The 19,915-nt window shown below is 40.1% G+C and overlaps 1 protein-coding gene across 1 annotated transcript; it reads right to left on the bottom strand.

Annotated features, from left to right (window-relative positions):
* Positions 1-1,340: 1,340 nt before the first annotated feature.
* On the bottom strand, positions 1,341-19,342 carry LOC130545142 (fibronectin). The gene is made up of 24 exons (XM_057319502.1): positions 19,272-19,342; positions 19,123-19,144; positions 18,123-18,383; positions 17,638-17,898; positions 17,286-17,546; positions 16,547-16,807; positions 14,586-14,858; positions 13,235-13,501; positions 12,710-12,970; positions 12,368-12,628; positions 11,994-12,257; positions 11,633-11,893; positions 8,678-8,938; positions 7,285-7,545; positions 6,853-7,113; positions 6,491-6,757; positions 6,065-6,325; positions 4,740-4,997; positions 4,395-4,655; positions 3,763-4,023; positions 3,205-3,468; positions 2,638-2,895; positions 2,174-2,437; positions 1,341-2,086 (listed from the first exon to the last, which is right to left on the bottom strand). The coding sequence occupies exons 1-24, from the start codon at positions 19,320-19,322 to the stop codon at positions 1,728-1,730; spliced, it is 5,940 nt and encodes a 1,979-aa protein (XP_057175485.1). The 5' UTR covers positions 19,323-19,342; the 3' UTR covers positions 1,341-1,727.
* Positions 19,343-19,915: the final 573 nt, after the last annotated feature.

The raw sequence follows: 19,915 nt of genomic DNA, 5'->3' as shown, positions 1-19,915 counted from the left end.
TCTCACAACATCCAACCTATTTATGATTTGATTTTACTGGTGATCCAAAACACAGAAAGAAATGTAGTGTTCGTAAGGAACCTGAAATTTAACAGTGTCTTTCCACTGTCATTGTTGGAATAAATCTTTTGACCCTTCATCTGACTCCTGCCCTTACTACCGTTAACACTAAAATGAGAAACTGGTTATTTTAGATCGTCATTTTGACTGTAGGTCAATGTCGCTCGATGTCAGTTGGGCATACCAAGATGGCGGCGCGATCGCTTCCGGTGGCTTCACCTCCTGTCGTTGGTTTAGCGTTCTAGGCACAATCCAGTCATTCATATAGATCAGTGATTGTAACATATATGTGTGTTTCTGAGCTAAGCCCGGATATCCCCTCACCCTAGAACCGCCCCTGGTTTAGGGTCTCGTATTTATTTTTAATTTATTTTTTGATCTTATCTAAACTGACAAATACTACTTTGGAAATGTTATTTTTGTTGTTTGAAAATTATGTTGTATTTTTGCTTCCTCAATATGTCAAGAATTTTAGAAATGTTCTCTTGATATTTTATCATGCAGCTTTTTCGTATCACCCTAATGGTGTGTTCACACCAACAGCGACGCATCACACTCACTTTATATCACTTGTGGGATTACTTGTTTTACATGTTACTCACGCAAATAAAACCACTGCATGATGAAGTGACTTGTCAAACCCTATCTGTCAATACTGTAACTGTGCGAATTTCCCGCTTGAGTTGAAACGTTGACACTTGTGCGCAATGGTGTGTTTACACATCACCTTTAAACACACATTATATTTCATAAGAAGTCAATGCAAAGACTCGAATAGACACAAATTCACGTCGGACGCAAAATTGTAAAATTTCAACTTGAGTGGGGTATTCACGCAAAGACATCTTTGGCTTGACACGTCCAGATGCGCAAAGTAAATAAGTAATCCGGTTAGTCCCATGAGTAATTGGTGTGAGGAACGCAAAGTTTGTGTATGACATCTATTTGATGTCTGCATTTACATCTGCAAGACATTTTTTTTTATTGTTTGCTCAACTGCAATATGGCTCTGAGACATCTCATATGTCATATAGACATCTAGAAGATGTCTGTAAGAAGTTTATGATTTAGAATGTATGTAAACCAGCTTTTTCTAAAATGTTTAGCAGATGTGTTTACACAGCAGATGTTTTTCCAGATCTCCAGATCTTTAGCAGACATTTTACAGATGTACCTGTGCTATCTGGGGATTGAGGCAATCACGCTTCCTGGCACAAATTCACATCCCAGCATTGACTTTGTATGTAAAGTACTTTATTTTGAAGTGAAGGAATTGAAGGAATTTCCATCAATTCTGGGCTGTCATTGGTGCTTTTGCTTCAATATTCATTCATTCATTTAATGATTTATTCAGTCATTATTCCAGTCAAGGCATTTATTAAAAAAAATTGTTACACAGAATTTTTCTATTTTTAATGATGAAGCATTAATACTGTATGCTGGCACAATTACATTTTTGTCTACGAAAAAAATTCCACATTTTCGCATGTAGCCTACCTTCAGATGAATCAGATGCATTTTAATCAATTGACCCTAAACTTCTGACGGGTGGTGGATGTGGACACTACTGTATGTGGATTGGATTTATTAAAATAATCCCAATAATTCAGTTTGGTTGAATTGACTTTGTGTAAATATCCTTGGTTAAATGCAACGCAGGGCCCAAACTATGCGAGTCTACGGAAATAGCTAGCAGCAAAAATCAAACAGCCCTGGTGAAAGCTGTTATTTTCTATTCTCATTTTTTTCTTTAATACAGTCTCACCTGTATCGAGGCTGACGCTCGTACTGGGTTCACTGGTGCAGTTTTCAGTGAATCCAATCACGCTGATCGTGTATGACTCTCCACAGCGCAGCTGCGTGAAAGCGCAGGACGCATTCGTGCTGTTGCACGTTGTCGCATCGCCAGTGAAGTTCAGCGCGGTCACCATGTCAAACTGCTCTGCTTCATCGTTGTTCCACGTTACCTCAGCAATGTTAGTACTGCACTGGAGTTGAACATTCAGGCTCTCCGGTTTGCAGGGGGCTGATGGGATACGAATCATGGGCGGCTACGATAAAACACCTTTTTGGGATATTTTTACCTTAATGTTGGATATGAAATGTTGTCTACCTGTCTGAATTTGATAGTCGGATCCCTCGATAATTCCACAGGAAATGGTGGACGTTGTCACCACAACGCTATAGGTGCGACCACATCTCAAATTCTGGATGGTACAGGAAGTAGAACCCGTGTTACAGGAAAACTGAGTTCCGTCTCTTGCTATGGCCAGGGCAGTATAGGAATCGGGGATGCTTTCACTGTGGTCCCATTGTACTTCGAGATTGTTAACATTACAGTCTAACTGTGCCATCACGTTACCCGGTAGGCATGGTGCTGTGGGGTGGGGGGTTGGATAAAAAAAGAGTATTTTTTTTAATAATGTAGGGTAGGATAAAAAAGTAAATATTGTCGGAGAGCTCTTACACATTTATGGCTTCTTCTTTATGAAGTTAATGCTACTGTGTACTCTTGAAATGCTAGCATTTCAATTGAACTACCCATAAATTAAATATGATTCATTAACTATAAATTACCTGAGTCAAACTGGATACTGTTGTTCGCTGTGCTGTTGCAGAGGTCAACAGAGGACACTACAGTGGCCGTGTACTGATGGCCACAGTCCAGCTTCACCGAACAGGAAGTGTTGGTGGACGTACAGGAAACAGTGTGTCCATGGTTACCCACCACATTGGCAGTATAGGAGTTCGCCCCTGCTCCAGCTTGCCAGCTAATGGTGCCCATGTTTGTGCCACAGCTGGCAGAAGCTTCCAGACTGCTAGGTGGACAGGGGGCTTCGGAACAATAGATAAGATTTACATCAGTACAATCATTCATTTCTCATTTTTACTCTTTCGGCTTTTCCAACCTGGGAAAATGTAACTATTTAAAGGAGCAATTTTGAGTTTTCATACGTATGAATTTCAGCGATCGTATATGAATTCCGTACAATATGAATCGTATTAGAAAAAAGCAAGAATGAAGCTCCACCCCTAAACCTAACCATGACTGGAGAGTAAACAAATTACACTAAAACATATTAGATCATACAGATTCTTACTTATTATCTAACTGTTCTAACTGGAAATGTCAAAAGTTTGTACCTGTGTAGACCTGCACTGGATTCCCGTATTGACTCATGCAAATGTTATCCTCAGCAGCCACTTGTACTATGAAGCTCATTCCACACTGCAGCCCTGTTAGGGCATGTGAGGTTTGTGTTGGGCTGAAGGTAGAGTTCTGTCCATCCATCTGTTGACTGTACAGGAAGTAAGTGGCTCCAGACACCGGACTGGGGTCCCATGTAATGATGATGTCATTGTTGGCACAGTTGGTGTGACCGTCCAGATTAGAGGGAGGGCAGATGGCTAGAAAAACATTGGGTCAGAATTAAAGCATGGGGAGGGCTGCACTTTAAATTTCATACCCAGGGTGATTTACCCCATGGGTTAACATAATCCTGGGTTATGATTGGTTTTCTCGGCATAACATTCTACATTACACACACTAGTACATTGTTACGCTTTTGACACCACAGTTTCTAGGTAATCCAGGGTTAAAAGAGTCCTCAACCCAAGGTTAAATAAAATGTTAACTCAGGATAACATGAAGTGTGAAAAGATTTGAAAACAATAATGTCATGATGTGTACTATTTCCTGACCTGATCTTAGAGTGACAGGTGTGCTGGGTTCACTTTGACAGCCGCGCTCAACCGTAACCACGGTAACAGTGTAGTTTTCTTCACAGTGCAGGTCCATGAAGTTGCAGCTGGTGCCGTTGGAGGTGCATGTGTGGGAATGGCCATCGTAACCCATTGCTGTGGCAATGTACATCTCAGCATTTTGGGCAGCAGTCCAGTGGACAATGCCCACGTTACCATTGCATTTTAAGGACACCTCAACATTTGTGGGTGGACAGGGACCTGAAAGAGGTGTTGGGAAAAGTAAAGGTTTGCTCACTACCTGAATTTACAAAATGTAAGGTCCTTTATTAAAAAGCTGGCCCTCCTGACAAAAATCAGTTATTGAGCTAATAAATTATCTAGTGTTCAAAACTGTCTTTCCTAATTCACAATGGTAAGCTAAGCTTATAAGAATGATTGATAGCTTGAGCTGTCAGATACGATTCTGCAACATTCTGCCCTTTGAAAGTCAGTTGTGTTGCTTTCTATGGACGGGAGTTAGAATACTATTTAATTAAATACGTTTACCAACCCAAAAAACAAAACGTGGTTTTAAACAAAACATGCAACATTATTCTGTAACCCTATTTGTGGAAAGTGCCACTACATACCTGCGATGAAAGAGTAGGCAGTACTGGGAAACCCAGCACATGTATCAGAGAAGGGTGTGACCATAATGTTATAAGTCTGAGCACAGTGCATGTTGGGTAGTTGGCAGCTGGTGTCAGTGACGTAACTGTGTCTGACATCACCATCGGGGCCCAGAGCGGTTACATTATAGCCCACGGCACCAGGACTGCCCACCCATGACACAGATATGGTATTCCTGGAACACTGTAGGTTTACAGTCACATTCTGTGGTGCACAAGGGGCTGACAAGACGAAACATTTTTTTGTAAGGGTCAGAAATAGGGTGCAAAATGGAATTTTCATGTGTTTACTGTAGACGTGCTTACCTGTCTGTAGCTGCATGCGAGCTGCATCGCTGCTGTTGCATCGACTAGAAACCGATTCAACACTAACATTATAAAGATGTCCACACCTCAGTGAGTTGATGGAACAGTGGGTTTGGGTTGTGCTGCAGTTGTCCGAGTGACCGTTCGCCTCGACGTGCAGGTAGAAGCTCTCTCGGCCCTGACTCTCATCCCAGCTCACCAGAGCCGTGCTAGTGCCACACGTGTAGTCAGCGCTCAATGTGCTCGGGGTGCAGGGGGCTGAAGGAAAATAACATGGCACATTTAATGGTCTCTAAATGTTAAACTGAGACAACAAAAGTACAATTAATGTTAATGGATGTTTCTGTTTTGTGCATGACTTATCAGGGCATTCTGAAGAAAACTGCTGTGATCTAAAAAGACTTCTATCTTCTGAGGACTTAAGAAAATGCTTAATTTACTACCCCTCCCTGATTTTTTTGGAAATGTAAAATGTGTATTGTCAAATAAACAGTGGTCCTCTGTGATGGAAAAAAACACACACAGGCAATTCCATGCAAATGTCAACCATAAGATGAAACAATCACTTTTTTTAAATAAATACCCATGTGAAGCCTCAAAGTTTTTAAAGCATTTTTTTGTGTGTGTTTTAAAAGCATAGTCAGGTAAGTGAATTGTGACATGCATAACTGTCCATATTTCACATAAATGGTTTGCACATTTTAATTCACATGGACACAAAGTATGTCGTCTCGCAAAATTGTTCGTCCTTTTTTGTCACATCCATAATAACGCATTCATTTTTCTCACAAGTCAAGTCACACTTTATTTATATAGCATTTTCAAAACCATAATAATGGACCAATGTGCTGTACATCCATAAAAAATACAAACCACACAAATTGCAATAAAAGTGATAATCAAACACCAAAAGCCAAAGAAAATTCTCTCTTTTAAAATAGAAAACTCATGTATAGACTGATATTTTTCTGATGTCTGGACTCTATTTACAGGGGTTTAGAAAAATATAAACAGACGATTCGATATATTGGTAATAAATACATTGACCAAAAATGTTGCATCCGTACTGTATTAGAGGCAAAATACACATTTGAATGTTCAATGAATGTTGAGTCTATACACATCAGAAAAGATTACTAATACAAATAATGCACTACTTATGCGAGACTGCCAAACGTTTTTGTCTTATACTAAACTAGTGTTCATATACGTGACTTCTTGAAAACAATATATTATCAGTACATGTACAAAACATAAGATTCGAGGATTTTTATTTGGTGCCCTGTGCTCCTCGTGTTGTGTAAATGATTATGTGGTGCACTTACCTGTGATAATACTGAACGGAGCACTATGTGTGCTGGCACACTGTGAGCCCTGGGCAGTGCCATACACAGTGTACGTCTGACCACACGATAGAGAATCAAGTGAACAGCTCTGTGCAGAAGAGCTGCAGGAGGCGGTGTGTCCCAGGTCAGATGTAGCATTGACACTGACGCTCACGGCATCTGGATCCTCCGCCCATGACACCAGCGCCAAATTACTGCTACAGTTAAGTGTAGGAGACCTCATTGTGGGAGCACATGGAGCTGAGGCAAAGAGAAGAATGAAAATGAGGTTAGGTCAAAAAGAAGTGTTTAGACTCTTGGTCTTTATTCTAGATTAAAGCAAGAATACATTGAAATAACTTTTTTCTATTATAGTTTACATTTCTTTCCATGCCATCATAGCTGAATTTCACAACTTTTATCTACCCGTCTTCAGTGTAGTGCTGGCACGCACTGAACTGTTGCAGGTTCCATCATCGGCAAGTACTGTGATGTTAAAAACCTCGCTGCACTGGAGCTGCGTGAGGTCACAGGAAGTGGCCGAGGTACGACAGGAAGAGTGAGGAATGCTCTGATTCTGTGTGTGCGCCAGGACGGTGTACGCGTTGGCGCCCGCACTTGCATGCCACGATACACTCGCCACACGTGAATCACACAGCAGCATTGCAGACACAGCCTCCGGATCGCAGGGAGCTGGGAGAGGTGAAAGGTTACACCAAAACTAAATTCCAGAACCTAGTGAAATAACTGTTCATGTTTGGGTCACTTTATCCTTGACATTTTCCTACCTGTTGTAACAGAGACGTCCGCGCTGGCCAAGCTGTTGCACTGGCTGTCGTGCGAGATGACGTTCAGCATGTAGGTCTGAGCGCAGGTCAGACCCCTGAAGGAACAGGAAAGGTTAGAGGTGATGCAGGTCTCACTGTAGTTGCCGGGGCCACTCAGAACGCTACTGTAAGACAGAGCTCCGGCTGCCAGACTCCATGATGCCCTCACTGTGTTACTGACACACTCCACATCAGCAAGGACCGATGACGGCACACACGGCACTGACAATAGAGAAGAGAAACATGGAAAAATTGAATGTGCTTAAGTTTGGAAATCTTTTGGAGTAGACAACTTTTTTTAGCTTTACTGAAAAGAAAACCATCTTCCCATACATACATCTTTGTCATAATCTGTCATGTTCTTTAACACATATGATCTGACAATAATCGCACCTGTTTGGACAGAATTGGTCACGCTCTCTGGTCCTTGACACTCTCCATTGGTTGCTGTGACAACAGTGGTGTAAGTCTGACCGCACTGCAGGCCAGTAATGATACAACTAGAGGTGCCTGTGGTACAGCTCAGAACAGCACCGCTTGCAGGCCTGGCGAGGACACTGTAATCCAGTGATGTGCCGTCCTGCGCCCAGTTTACATTCAGGCTGTTAGACGCACAATCCAAGAAGCTGGACACACTCTGACGTGCACAGGGCACTGAAATGAGACAAACACACTTCACACTGTAAAAAATGAAAACAGGAATGCAGTAAGTACTGTAAGGGTGAATTTTTTTTAAATCTAAGCCTTAAAGTATAAGCACTTACAATGGAGACCCAAAAAAAGACATTCCGGAGAACTGACAAGCAGAAATGTGAAGTTAATGTTGTTATTCTATATGTGCCTACAATTCTTTCCTGTACATTTCTGGGTGTACACACAAATGTTTTATTTAAACTGTAAAACTGCCAAATTAGCGTTAAAGTTACTGCGATCAAAATCTTTACTTGCTCTTAAAACGTGTTATAGAAACAATTTCATCTTTCTTTTTTGCTACAAACAATTTAAAGGGGGAGTTCACATTAAAATTAAAATTTCATGATAATTCACTCACACACAACTCATACAAGTCGTCCGTGTGTTTATTTATTCTGTCAAAACAAATTGAGGCTTTTGAGGAAAGCTTTCCAGGGTTCTTATCCGTACAGTATAATGGACTTGAACGGGGGGCTGTTGGTTACGGTTCGTGTGCATTTCAGGGATGTTTAAATCTTTCAAAATCTACGTCACACGTAACCTTTCCAAACAAAAATGCGTAATACGGAAGTCATGGATGCGCATCCTGGAGGCACTCCGAGGCAGAGCAAGCCATATATTTATGTTTAAAAAGTATATAATTTTTTAGTTTTCTTGGAAAATGACTTATCGTTTCGCTAGACAACACCCTAATTCAGTGGCTGGGGTCGTGTAGAGCTTTTTGAAGCTGAATTTGGTTCTTAACCAACAGCCCCCGTTTAAGTGTGTTATATATGGATAAGAACCCTGGAAAGCTTTCCTCACTCGGACAGCGTGCATGACATGGTTGAGTAAATTATCATGAAATTTTAATTTTAAAGTGAACTAGCCTAGTCCTTTAAAGTCCCTGTGAACTGAAAGTTGCGATCGTTTTTACTTCAGTATTTTCAGATTTTAACTAAACATTAGGAGGGCACACGATTTTGAGAATGACCCACATTGATAAACTATTTAAAATAAACGCTGCAATTTTTCATGAAAAAAATAGGCATTGTATTTTTTATTTCACTGGGACTTTAACTGAAAGAGGAGAGAACATGGTAAAATGTATAACCTGTCTCATGTCTGTGTTCCTGGCTGTTTGGGCTGTCACAGGTACCGTCAGACGCGGTTATGATAAACACATATTCCTGTCCGCAGTGCAGGTCATTAAACTGGCACCCCGGAGCACTGACTTCACACGTCACGGTGTGCCCATCTCTGCCTGCTGCTGTGCCTCTGTAGGACAAGGCATTGACATTGGCATCCCAGGACACGCTGGCTGAGTTTGTGCTACAGTTCAGAGAGCTCTGGACGTTTGTTGGTGGGCAAAGAACTGTTGAACAGAAGAGTGAGAGAGAATGAAAAATAAACCAGGGTCACTTTATATTAAAAATGTATTTGAAAAATGTAAACATTATTTAAATTTAATTGAAATACATGTAGGATGTTTAATGTGTTAGCTATGAGTATTTTGTTAATTTTACAATTATTATAATAATTACTGTCAGCGACATACTAAATGAGAAACTATAGAAAATAATGGTGCTTTTTGAAATGGATTTAGTGCAGAACCATTTAAAATGAATCAATGATGGCAAAAATGTGATTAATTTGTTATACATAATGTAAGTTATGGGACCTGAAATATACATAGATAGAAATTTTTACTCAAATTTAGGTTGATAAAAAAGTTCATGGACATGTAAAATGTCCCCTTCATACCAAAACAGGACATGAGTTTATATTTAGGAAACGTTTAACAATGAACCAAAAACATCATTTTGGAATTGTCGTGTACGGAATAGATGACAAAATGATCCCTGTTCACAGAACTCCTCGAAAATGACTAAAACTGTATTATGCATGCCAGGCCAGTAGGTAGCGATGTCACTTTGTAAAGAAACACTGAACATACTCATTCTTCTACAGAACAGTATATACAAACCACGGTGTCGCTAGAGCCCCAGTATAAATCTGCTGTGCCCCAGCATAAATTTCATGTTTAAGCTTGAACAATTTTGTTTTTTTGTCAGTGTAGAAATGGATCTATATGCAACATAGTAACTCAATTCACGCTTGTAAAAGCGACACAGTCGTGCATCGTAACCGGTCCGAAAACAAAAACTTGTGCTGTACTTTAGCGCAGAAATCCATGTCCTCGCATGTCTGTGTGTTCCCTTGCAACAACTGCAACACGCAGCTGCGCAGTGTGCACGCAGGCGCGCAAGTGACAACAAGCGACTGATGTAGGCTATGAAAACATGACAAAACTAAAGTAAGATGCTAAATAATATCGATCATCTTATTTTGACACAATCATTAATAGCCCCTGTAGATGTACATTAGTATTGGTTTGTGCAAAGCAGGGAAATGGAAGCAGAAAGGAGATGATGAGTTTGAGGAAGTTAAGACTTGATAAACAAACTACTGTAAATCCCCAGCCAGTCAGGTCTCAGACATTAAAGGAAAGCAGTGTTGGGTAAGTTACTCTGAAAAGTAATGAATTACTAGTTACTCATTACATAATGTAATTAGATTACTGTACAAATTACTCTCTCCAAAAAGTATTTAATTACTTATTACTAATACCTTACTTTCTATATCCTATATCAACCTTGATTAGTTAAGTGATTCAAGGATAGACATGAACCGGCTCTTTTAATTCATTCAAATAAATAATATAAAACTCCATGAAGTAGTATTATTAACTGACCAAAGTGTAACAAATGTGAGAAGAATTATAAATTAAAGCACGGATTTTAAAGTTAGACTTTGAATTTTGATGTCAATTCCACTATTGCACACACATACAGTATATTACACACAGCATTTAGTTTAATTATGTCAGAAGTAACTGTAATTAAATTACAGAAAAATAAGAGTAATCCCTTACTTTACTTTTTCAAGGTAAAAAGTAATTAAATTACAGTAACTAATTATTTAGTAACTAGTTACATCCAACACTGGAGGAAAGTGTCTCAGGAAAACCTTTGTCAAGTCTTTAAAATTGCATTGTTGCTTAGAAAAACATTTGTGTTCTGTACTTTCAGAAATGAAATTAATCTTCAATTCACTAGCTATAGTTTAGGACATTGCATAAAAAGTTGGCAGTACCTATGGCTGAGATAACTATGTGCTCAAAAAATGAACCAACTTTGTTTAGACTTGGCTGTGAAACCAGAAAATATTGTTGTTGTTTTTTAGATCAAATGTGTTCTTTATATTAGTTGGAGCCATAAAACGACTGGTTTCTTGACATATTGTAATATGTCAAGAAACATATTACAATATGTAATATTGTATATGTACAACTTACAATTACATATTGTAATTGTAAGTTGTACAATTGATTACACTGGTTAAATTGTAATCTAACCATTAGGCAGTTGTGGCCTAATGGTTAGAGAGTCGGACTCATGACCAGAAGGTTGCCGGTTCGATTCCCAGGGCCGGTGGGTAACAACTGAGGTGCCCTTGAGCAAGGCACCTTACCCCTACTTGCTCCCCGGGCGCTGTAGTGATAGCTGCCCTCTGCTCCGGGGGTACGTGTGTTCACTACTCTCTGGATGGGTTAAATGCAGAGGTCACATTTCGTTGCCTTGTACATGTGCAATGACAATAAATTGAATCTAAATCTAAAATCTAAATTCTTAAGATGTAATTATTCATTGTTATCATTGTGTAATGAATGCAGATGTGCAAGAAAAAATTATCTGAAGATACTTAAATATTTTTAAATCCATAGCCTAAATGTTTACCTTCCCCAGTATTGTTGCACTGTAGGAATAGTGGTTTAAGCAAGGGAAGTTTGTATAGTGCATTGTGTTGCATACTTCTTGCACACAGCGGGTTTTAAAAAAAGTGATATAAAAAGTAATGGGGGCATGTGCGTTCCCCAGTAGAGCTTTAGGTCTAGCAACGCCCCTGATACAAACAATCACGATGGTGAATGAACATTGTCACATTCGCACATTCTTCGTTTACGTTTAGAACTTGGGGAGGTGAATAAATGATTCACAAATCTCACCAGTACGCAGGGTGATGCTCTGACTCTCCAGGCTGGAGCAGTTATCGTCCACCGCCCATACACTGATCGAATACACGCTGCTACAAAGCAGGGTCGAGAGGCTACATGTGGTAGTGTCAGAAGAGCATTCGGTACGGTGCCCGCTGTCATCCACAGCAACGGCAACATAGGACTGAGCTCCACGGCTGGTGCGCCACGAGACCTCCACTGAGCTATTACCACACATCCGTCTAGCTACCACTTCAGTGGGCACACATGGCACTAGTGGGAATGGCAGAACGAGTTAGAAAACCACTCAAATGAAGGCTTGTAATCAAATATTATGAAACGCGTGTTTTAGTTGAATAAATCAAGACCTCACCCTCTCTGATCATCAGAGACTCGGTTGGCAAGCTCAGACATGTGCCGTTGTACGACCTGACCTGAATGGAGTATGACTCGCCACACTGCAGGTCGCTCAAGCTGCAAGCGGCTGAGGTAGAGTTACAGTAAACCTGCTCTCCGGTGCTCACGGATACCACGCTAGTGGTGTAACCTGCAGCATCCTCTGTCCTGTCCCATCCCATGGAAAGCACACCCGATAGACACTGTACCTCAGCACGGACGTTTGCTGGACCACACGGAACTGTGAAAAGATTGTTACATTTGGATTGTTGTCTAGCATCAAAAAAAAGTATAAAGGTTCATCTCGATACATTGCTTTGTTTCAGATACCTCAGTATTTGACTTCCTTACCAGATTTTAGCAGTATTGGACGTGAAGGCATACTGGGACAGACTCCATCATGGTGCGTAACGCTGACTGCGTAAACTTGCCCGCACTTCAGGTTGGGAATCCGGCAACTGCTGGCAGTGGTGCTACAGCTGAGAAGTCCGCCAACCTGGTCCTCCATGGTGGCAGTGAAGGATATCATGGTCTGAGAACCCAGCCAGCTTACCAACCCCTGGTTCTCCTGACAGTCCAGCAGAACTTGTACATCTCCAGGGGGACATGGAGCTGCAAGAAGGGTCACAAAGTTGATCACAAAGTGTCAGGAGTCAACTTGATTGCACTTGTGTATGTCTGTGTGTGTTGTACCTGTTTCAGCAGTGATGGTCTCGCTGACAGAGCTGTTGCATTTGTTGTTGGATGCCATCACAAACGCACTGTATGAAGCTCCACAGCGCAGTCCGGTGATCTTGCAGTGTGGGTCTATCGAGTTACAAGTGTTAGTGTTACCGAGTTCATCTGTTGCAGTTGCAATGTAGAATAAAGCACCAAGCGTGACATCCCATGTCAGACTGATGGAATCTGAGCCGCAGTTCATCACTGCCAAGACATTCTGAGGCGCACAGGGCACTAAAAATACATAGTAATAAAAAAAATTACTCTATAAACATTGTACAGGCATTGTACGCTAGCTTTATGTTTTTGACCAAATGTTAAAATAAAGCTATTTTAGACCTTTCAGTCAAACAAAGCTCTAGCAGTGTAAGCTTCCATGCTTTCAAATTATATGCACCAATAAAATCACTTCAACAGTTTCAGAAGCAGATTCTAATTCTTGGTCCTTAAACTGCAACTGCATGCAAATTAACTTATGTAGTGGCCATCATCACTCACCAGTCTGAGCCACCTCTCCAAGAGCCAGAGAACTGGAGCACTCATCGTCAAAGGCAGTGAGAAGCATGGTCAGACTCTCCCCGCAGTGTATGCCAGTTATATCACAGCTCTGCGTTGTGGAGTGACACGTGTATTGGCTGTTACTTCCACGGTTACCGAAGACGTCCACCCTGTACCGCAGCGCTCCTTCGGCACCATCCCAATTGCTGGTGAGAACATTAGTCTGGCAGTTTGTTGTTGTTTCCATGTACATTGGTTGGCAGGGTGCTGATGGGTGAGATTCACATTAACACAATAACTAACATTGTTTTCTGTGCTTTACAGTACAATGTAGGCTACATATTAACATAAATGTATATGGAATTTAATTTTAACTAAGCAATAATGTTTTGTGAATATAATAGCAGTAAAAGGGAACACTTTGTGCCATGACTGTAATCAAATATAGTAAACAAACTCCTTTTATTGATTTGTTGTGTCATAATAAAAATATTAAGGATACATTTTTTTATTAAAACTTTTATGGTAGCTGTTTAATTATACCACTATTTAGTCAGCTAACCACACAGGCCTAAGCCAAAAATAATACCCCTCATATCCACTAGAGGGAGCCATACACATTTCCAAAGCCTACAACAGGGGTGTCCAAAGTTGGTCCTGGAGGGCCGGTGTCCTGCAGAGTTTAGCTTCAACTTGGCTCAACACACCTGCCTGGAAGTTTCTACTCTGCCCCCCTCCCAAAATGTTTTAGATATCTCCTTACATAGAACACCTGATTCAAATCAGTTGGTTAGTGTGTTAATTAAGGAGATTAATTAATACACTAACCAACATTCAGAGTGGGTCTGACGAGTAGAATCAGGTGTTCTATATAGGGAGACATCTAAAACATTCTGGGAGGGGGGCCAGAGGACTAAAACATTCTGGGACGGGGAGCCCAAGGACTAGGGCTGGGAACCACCTAGTGAGACCTTGATTAACTTGTTCAGGTGTGTTTGATTAGGGTTGAAGCTAAACTCTGCAGGACACCGGCCCTCCAGGACACCCCTGGCCTACAACATGCTAAACCTATCAGACATAAACACTCACATGAACAGGGTTGTCAAGTACACGTTTTTCCAGCAGAAATGGGCTTCCTTTAAACGCTTACCACAGGTTGATTTTTGGTAATAACTGTCACTGTAAAAGGTGTATTTTAGGAATAGGAGTGGCAAATGCTATTTGGGCTGGAGTCATTGGGATAGTTTTGATTGGCCATTTGGCTGGTTTTGTTACACAAATCTGGCAACTCTGCACATGGACTCAAACACATAAAATGACAAATACATTTAGACAGCATGCAGAGGTTTACCAGTTTGTATTTGTATCACTGGGCCAACTGCGCTGTCACACTGCTCGCTGTCCATCAATGAAGACCCGTAAACTGTAAAGTTGTAAAGGCGTCCACACACCGTGTCGGTGAAGAAGCAGGAACTGTCTGTGGTCATACATTTCATTATCTTGCCAGTGGAGTCCACAGCCTGAGCCAGGTAATAGGCAGAGTAGTTGTTGGGAGCCCAGGAGAAGATTATGACGTTACTGCTGCATTCCCTGTACAGCATCAAATCGGTTGGTGGGCAGGTAACTGTAGGTGTCATTGTGTTTTTGGAAACAGAAGGTTTAACGTTCGGTTAGGTTAGAATGAAAGGAATACCAAAGAAAAGAAGCATTATAAGGCACATCTTGGTCACATCTTTTGGTTGTTTTCCTTTCTGTCACAGGTTTCAGTGTATTGTTAGCGAAATTCTCACTGTTCTGAAAAGAATGAATGTAACAAAGAATACACAACTTTTAAAAAGAGACACTCTCTGGAGATTGCACGAAAGAGGTTTTGTGGAGCAGCTCCCTACTCGAGAAAATGCAAAGTCATAAAAACACAAAGGGAACAAAGCACAGACCCAGTGGAATTTTTCACAGTTTCACAGATGAAGAATGTGTTTGATATCAGGTTAGGATTTGATTCGGAATATGAATTTGGATATTAATTTTGAAACCTTGCTCTTAGTCCTAAACAACTTTGCACCCGTTATTTCCAAAGATACTGTAGTTCTAGTCCTAGTTCCTTCTTGTGTTTATTACGAAATGCCTTCTTTGAAGAGTTTTACAGCTGAACAATGTAACTTTTGAAGAATCCATCTTTATGCTTCACGCTAACATACATAAGTACTATGTGCATTAAAATGAGTGTGTTTACATTCTGCTTAATGGCACAGAGGACTAGTACATGTTACCAAAGTAATGCACAAATGCACATTGATCATCTAAAACTAGATGCATGCTTTAAATGTATTAGCTAGGGTGACCATATGAGCCATTTCTCCCGGACACATCCTTGCCAGGATTCGGATGTGTCTTCCAGGAGTCGCATTTGTCGACCGCATACGACATCAAGGTTTTTTTTTCAGGTTTTATTTTATAAAGGCAGCCGTTATATTTCAAGGTAAGAATGACTACAATGAACTACAATGATTATACGTCTTAAGCGATGTTAAATGTTAATTTTATGATTCTTTTTTTTACTGAAATGTGAGAACCTCGCTGACGTATGCGGTTGACAAATGCGACTCCCGGAAGACGCACCCAAATCCTGGCAAGGACGTGTCCGGGAGAAATGGCTCATATGGTCACCCTAGTGTTAGCCAAATATTGCCTTACTTCCATATAATACATGTTATTAGCCAATGCTTCTAATACCTGTATACCATTCATTTAATTCACGAAAGACAACCAATACATGGAAGATCTTGGTATTGTTAGTGCCTTTTATAGACCATGTGCCTTCTTCTGTGATTTCACAACTGATGAAGTATCATTTCTTTCATGTAACAAATAGACAGCTACTGAATAATGGAAGATTTCTCACTCCCCACCCAAACTATGACCTGGCTCTTTGTCTAACAACACTAATCTCTTTAAAATGGGTCAACATAACAGAAAAGAGCATTTTCTGTTATGGTGCTATTCAAAATAACCTAAAAGAGACAATAGCATCTCCGGGGACAGTGTGATAACTCCAGGGATTGTATTATGGATCAGGTATCTTTAAACTGCATGGATGAAAAGAGAGGAGAGAATAACACAAGTTTGGGGTATGAATATCTAGTATAAGTTAAACCACAATAGGAGTAAAATGCTTCCGGAAATTCTGACACTGATTTGCCACAAACTGATTCGCAGTTGCAAGTGTGTAAAGTCAAATCTATTAATTCAAATCACTTCCTTTATAAGGATAAGAAGAAAACTGGTCTGATATCTGACGTCCCAACATCTCACCTGTCTGGAAGTATGTGGAAGTGCTTTCTGTGCTCTCGCAGTTGATGGACATGGCCGTGACATGCACTTCGTACCTTTCCCCACAGGCCAGATGACTAAGTTGACACTCTGCAATGCTGGAGACACAGGACAGTACTGTTCCATTGTGGCTTACGGCAATCGCTTTGTAAGCAGTTGCCCCAAATACAGGTGCCCACGAGACCACGGCAGATGATGTATCACAGCTGTAGTCCACGGAGATGGACGTCACACCACTCAGAGCTAACAGTGAAAGAATTGTGTGAGAACTTAATTTAATCTATCTTAACCAGTTTAACTATTTTTGTGAGTTGCAGGCTTAACATCCTTTGTACTAGGTTTTGGTGGCCACCCTATAGAAATTTACTAAAGGGGGTACTAGGCTTTGGTTACCCCATTTGAAAACAAGGTCTTACCAAGCTGGCTAGCCTTTGATTTGGAGCAGGGCAAACCGGCTCAGCCAAGTCACCATCAGCTTAGCCAAGGCCACCTTTCAACTCTAACTAGTTGACCAAAGGGATCTGCTACTGTAGGTCAACCCAAATGCTGATATTCAGGCTGTCAACAACTTGGACCAGCCAAGATGGAAGATGTTTGAAGTTGGATTTTCAATAGTATGAATCTACTATTCCCATAATGCATCTTACCTGACATTGAATTAATTGTCTACAATAAGTCTGTAATTAAAATGTCTGCAATAAATCGAGAGGGGCTTGCTTACTATTTGTTGAATGGTTCACTTCTCTGGGTTCTCCAGGTTCCAGTAAAGCATTGACGGAAGACACTGAGATTTGGTATACGGAACAGGGTGCTATGTTCTGCAGGTCCAGTGTGGTAGTGAACACACGGTTTGAAAATATTGTGTTGTTAACATTTCTGACCGTGACCAAATAGATTAGAACCTTGTCCACAGCTTGCCAACTGATTTGTGCAGACTGCGGCCCAGTCTGTTGTAATGTGACCACCGCTGGAGGCTGTATCACTGCCGGGAAAGACACAGAGGCAACGATAATTTTTGATTTTAGCTATTTGCAGATAGCTAAAAATGAAAGCGTGCGGTGAAGTTCACTCACATGTGGTGACTGTCCGTACTTTGCTTCTTGCCCCAAGGCCTCCAGCGTTAGACGTGACCACATAACAATCATAAGCAGTTGCCGGCCGAAGATTTTCGACCACTGCATGATTATTTATAAACGACAAGTTGTACCGCTCCCCTGCCAATGTTGAGTTTACAAGCAAGTTGTATTTTGTTGCTGTTTGCACCCAATCCCATTCAAGCTTGATGGATGTACTTGATATTGCCTTTGAATAGGTTATCTGAGATGTAGCTGGTGCTAAAGCAGGAACAAAAGGAAAAGACAATTGTTATCGTATCATCTGCAGACAAATTTCTGATCCTGCGTGAAGATTTTGTTCTCATATCACATTTTAGTTTTATTATGCTAACAAAAAACTAGGGTATCTGTTGTCAACTCGTTGATTTTATTTTCCCAGTAACAATTAATTCGCAATACTGATCTTGGGTTTAAGATTTTAAAATAAAGAAATGACAAATTACCTGTTCTTGCTAACTTCACATCAACACACAATGATGTGTAATAGAGAAAACCTTTAAGTGTGACATTATACAGCGTCCCCGGCCGCAAACCAAAAACCTCTTTAATTGACACAAACTCAGGGACCAACACCACCGTTGGGTTGGTTCTGGTGTCGTTCACAACTCGAATGTCCAAAAAATAATTTGTTAAACCCAGGAGTCTGTTCCACTGTATCAGCAGGGATGATGCCGTAGGAGATGTTATGGAAATTATGTTGCATTCTGCAAAACAAATGGTCACTCATAAAATACGCACATAGATACAATTGGGACCAAATCTGATCTGTCTAATTTTGAAAAAATCTTTTTTTAACATATTTTGAGTTGGAACTATGCAATATTGATCACAAATTAAATGTAAGCAAATTCATAGCATTGTAATATAATAGATCATCTGGTTCTGCACGTATAGAGTCATCTGGACTGCATGCCGGAAATAAAGCAAAATGGGGATCAAGTTTTACAGAATTCATGTTAAATGTTCAGTTAAACCTTTCACTTAAAGGAATAGTTCAACCAAACATTCTGTTTAAATGTCTTTGTTCTGTTCAACACAAAAGAAGATATTTTAAAGAATGTGGGAAACTACACAGTTATGAGGCACCATTTACTTCCATAGTAGATTTTTTCCTACTGTAGTAGTCAATAGTGCCCCAGAACTGTTTGGTTACAAACTTCCCCCAAATATCTTTTTTTGTGTTCAGCAGAACAATGAAATTTATACAGGTTTGAAACAACTTGAGGTTGAGTAAAAAAATGACAGAATTTTAATTTTTGGGTAAACTCTCTTTTTAAATAGTTATTATGATAATTCCATTAGCAATACGAAAAATACTTAACTGGTATTAAATAAGGAAAACACATAATAGAAGCATTTGTATTAGTGGCCTCAGACTTTTGTGCCTTACTTTATTAAATAAATAAGATAAACCCAAGAATACCTCTAGAGAGGGTAACTTACCTTGTGCCTGAGTGCTCCATATCTGTCAAAACAATTGTTAATGGGAAGAAAAACAATAAATTACCAATAAAAACACTTAATCCATGATTTTAAATTTGTATAAAACTAAAAGTCTTTGCTATACAGTGCGATTTTTCCACAGAATCTACCTGCGTTAGTGTCGCCAGAACTAAAACACCTAGTGTCTCCAGCACCCTCATCTTTGACAATGATGGCAATATTAAAATTAGTGGTTTACAAGGGAGTCAAACACAAAAGATGTTCTGGATTCTTTTGAGCTATAGAGCAGGAACACCTGTGGCTAAAGAGCCAATCAGTAGAGCCCCTAGAGGCCCATCCTCACCTGCTTGATTCCCTCAGGAGGTGACAAGTTATGGAATAGCAAAAAAAAGTGACTGTAGAGGGATGGACAGAGGGAAAGGGAGTGGCAATAAGTTTGTCAGGGTTCATAAACTCACACTTTGTTTCTTACACACACACGCACACGCACACACACACACATATATATATATATATATATATATATATATACAGTATATATATACTGTAAAAACAGCTCAGGAGAAAGGGTTCAATCATGAAATTATGACCAAATGCACATAGTCGTTTGAGTCATTGTTCAAACATACAGTACATATTGAACAAACAATGACTTGAAAACTTTAATAGTTAAGAGTAATCATTATTTTTTTTAAATATTCTTTTTGATTTAAAATATTAGTATTGACTAATTTATTATTGTTAATATAAAAATTCTGTCAAATATGCCAGTACTTAAAAACCTGGAGAAACC

This window comes from Triplophysa rosa, linkage group LG21, assembly GCF_024868665.1.
Source record: "Triplophysa rosa linkage group LG21, Trosa_1v2, whole genome shotgun sequence".
Taxonomy (NCBI): domain Eukaryota; kingdom Metazoa; phylum Chordata; class Actinopteri; order Cypriniformes; family Nemacheilidae; genus Triplophysa; species Triplophysa rosa.
This window is presented reverse-complemented; position numbering and strand designations above follow the sequence as displayed.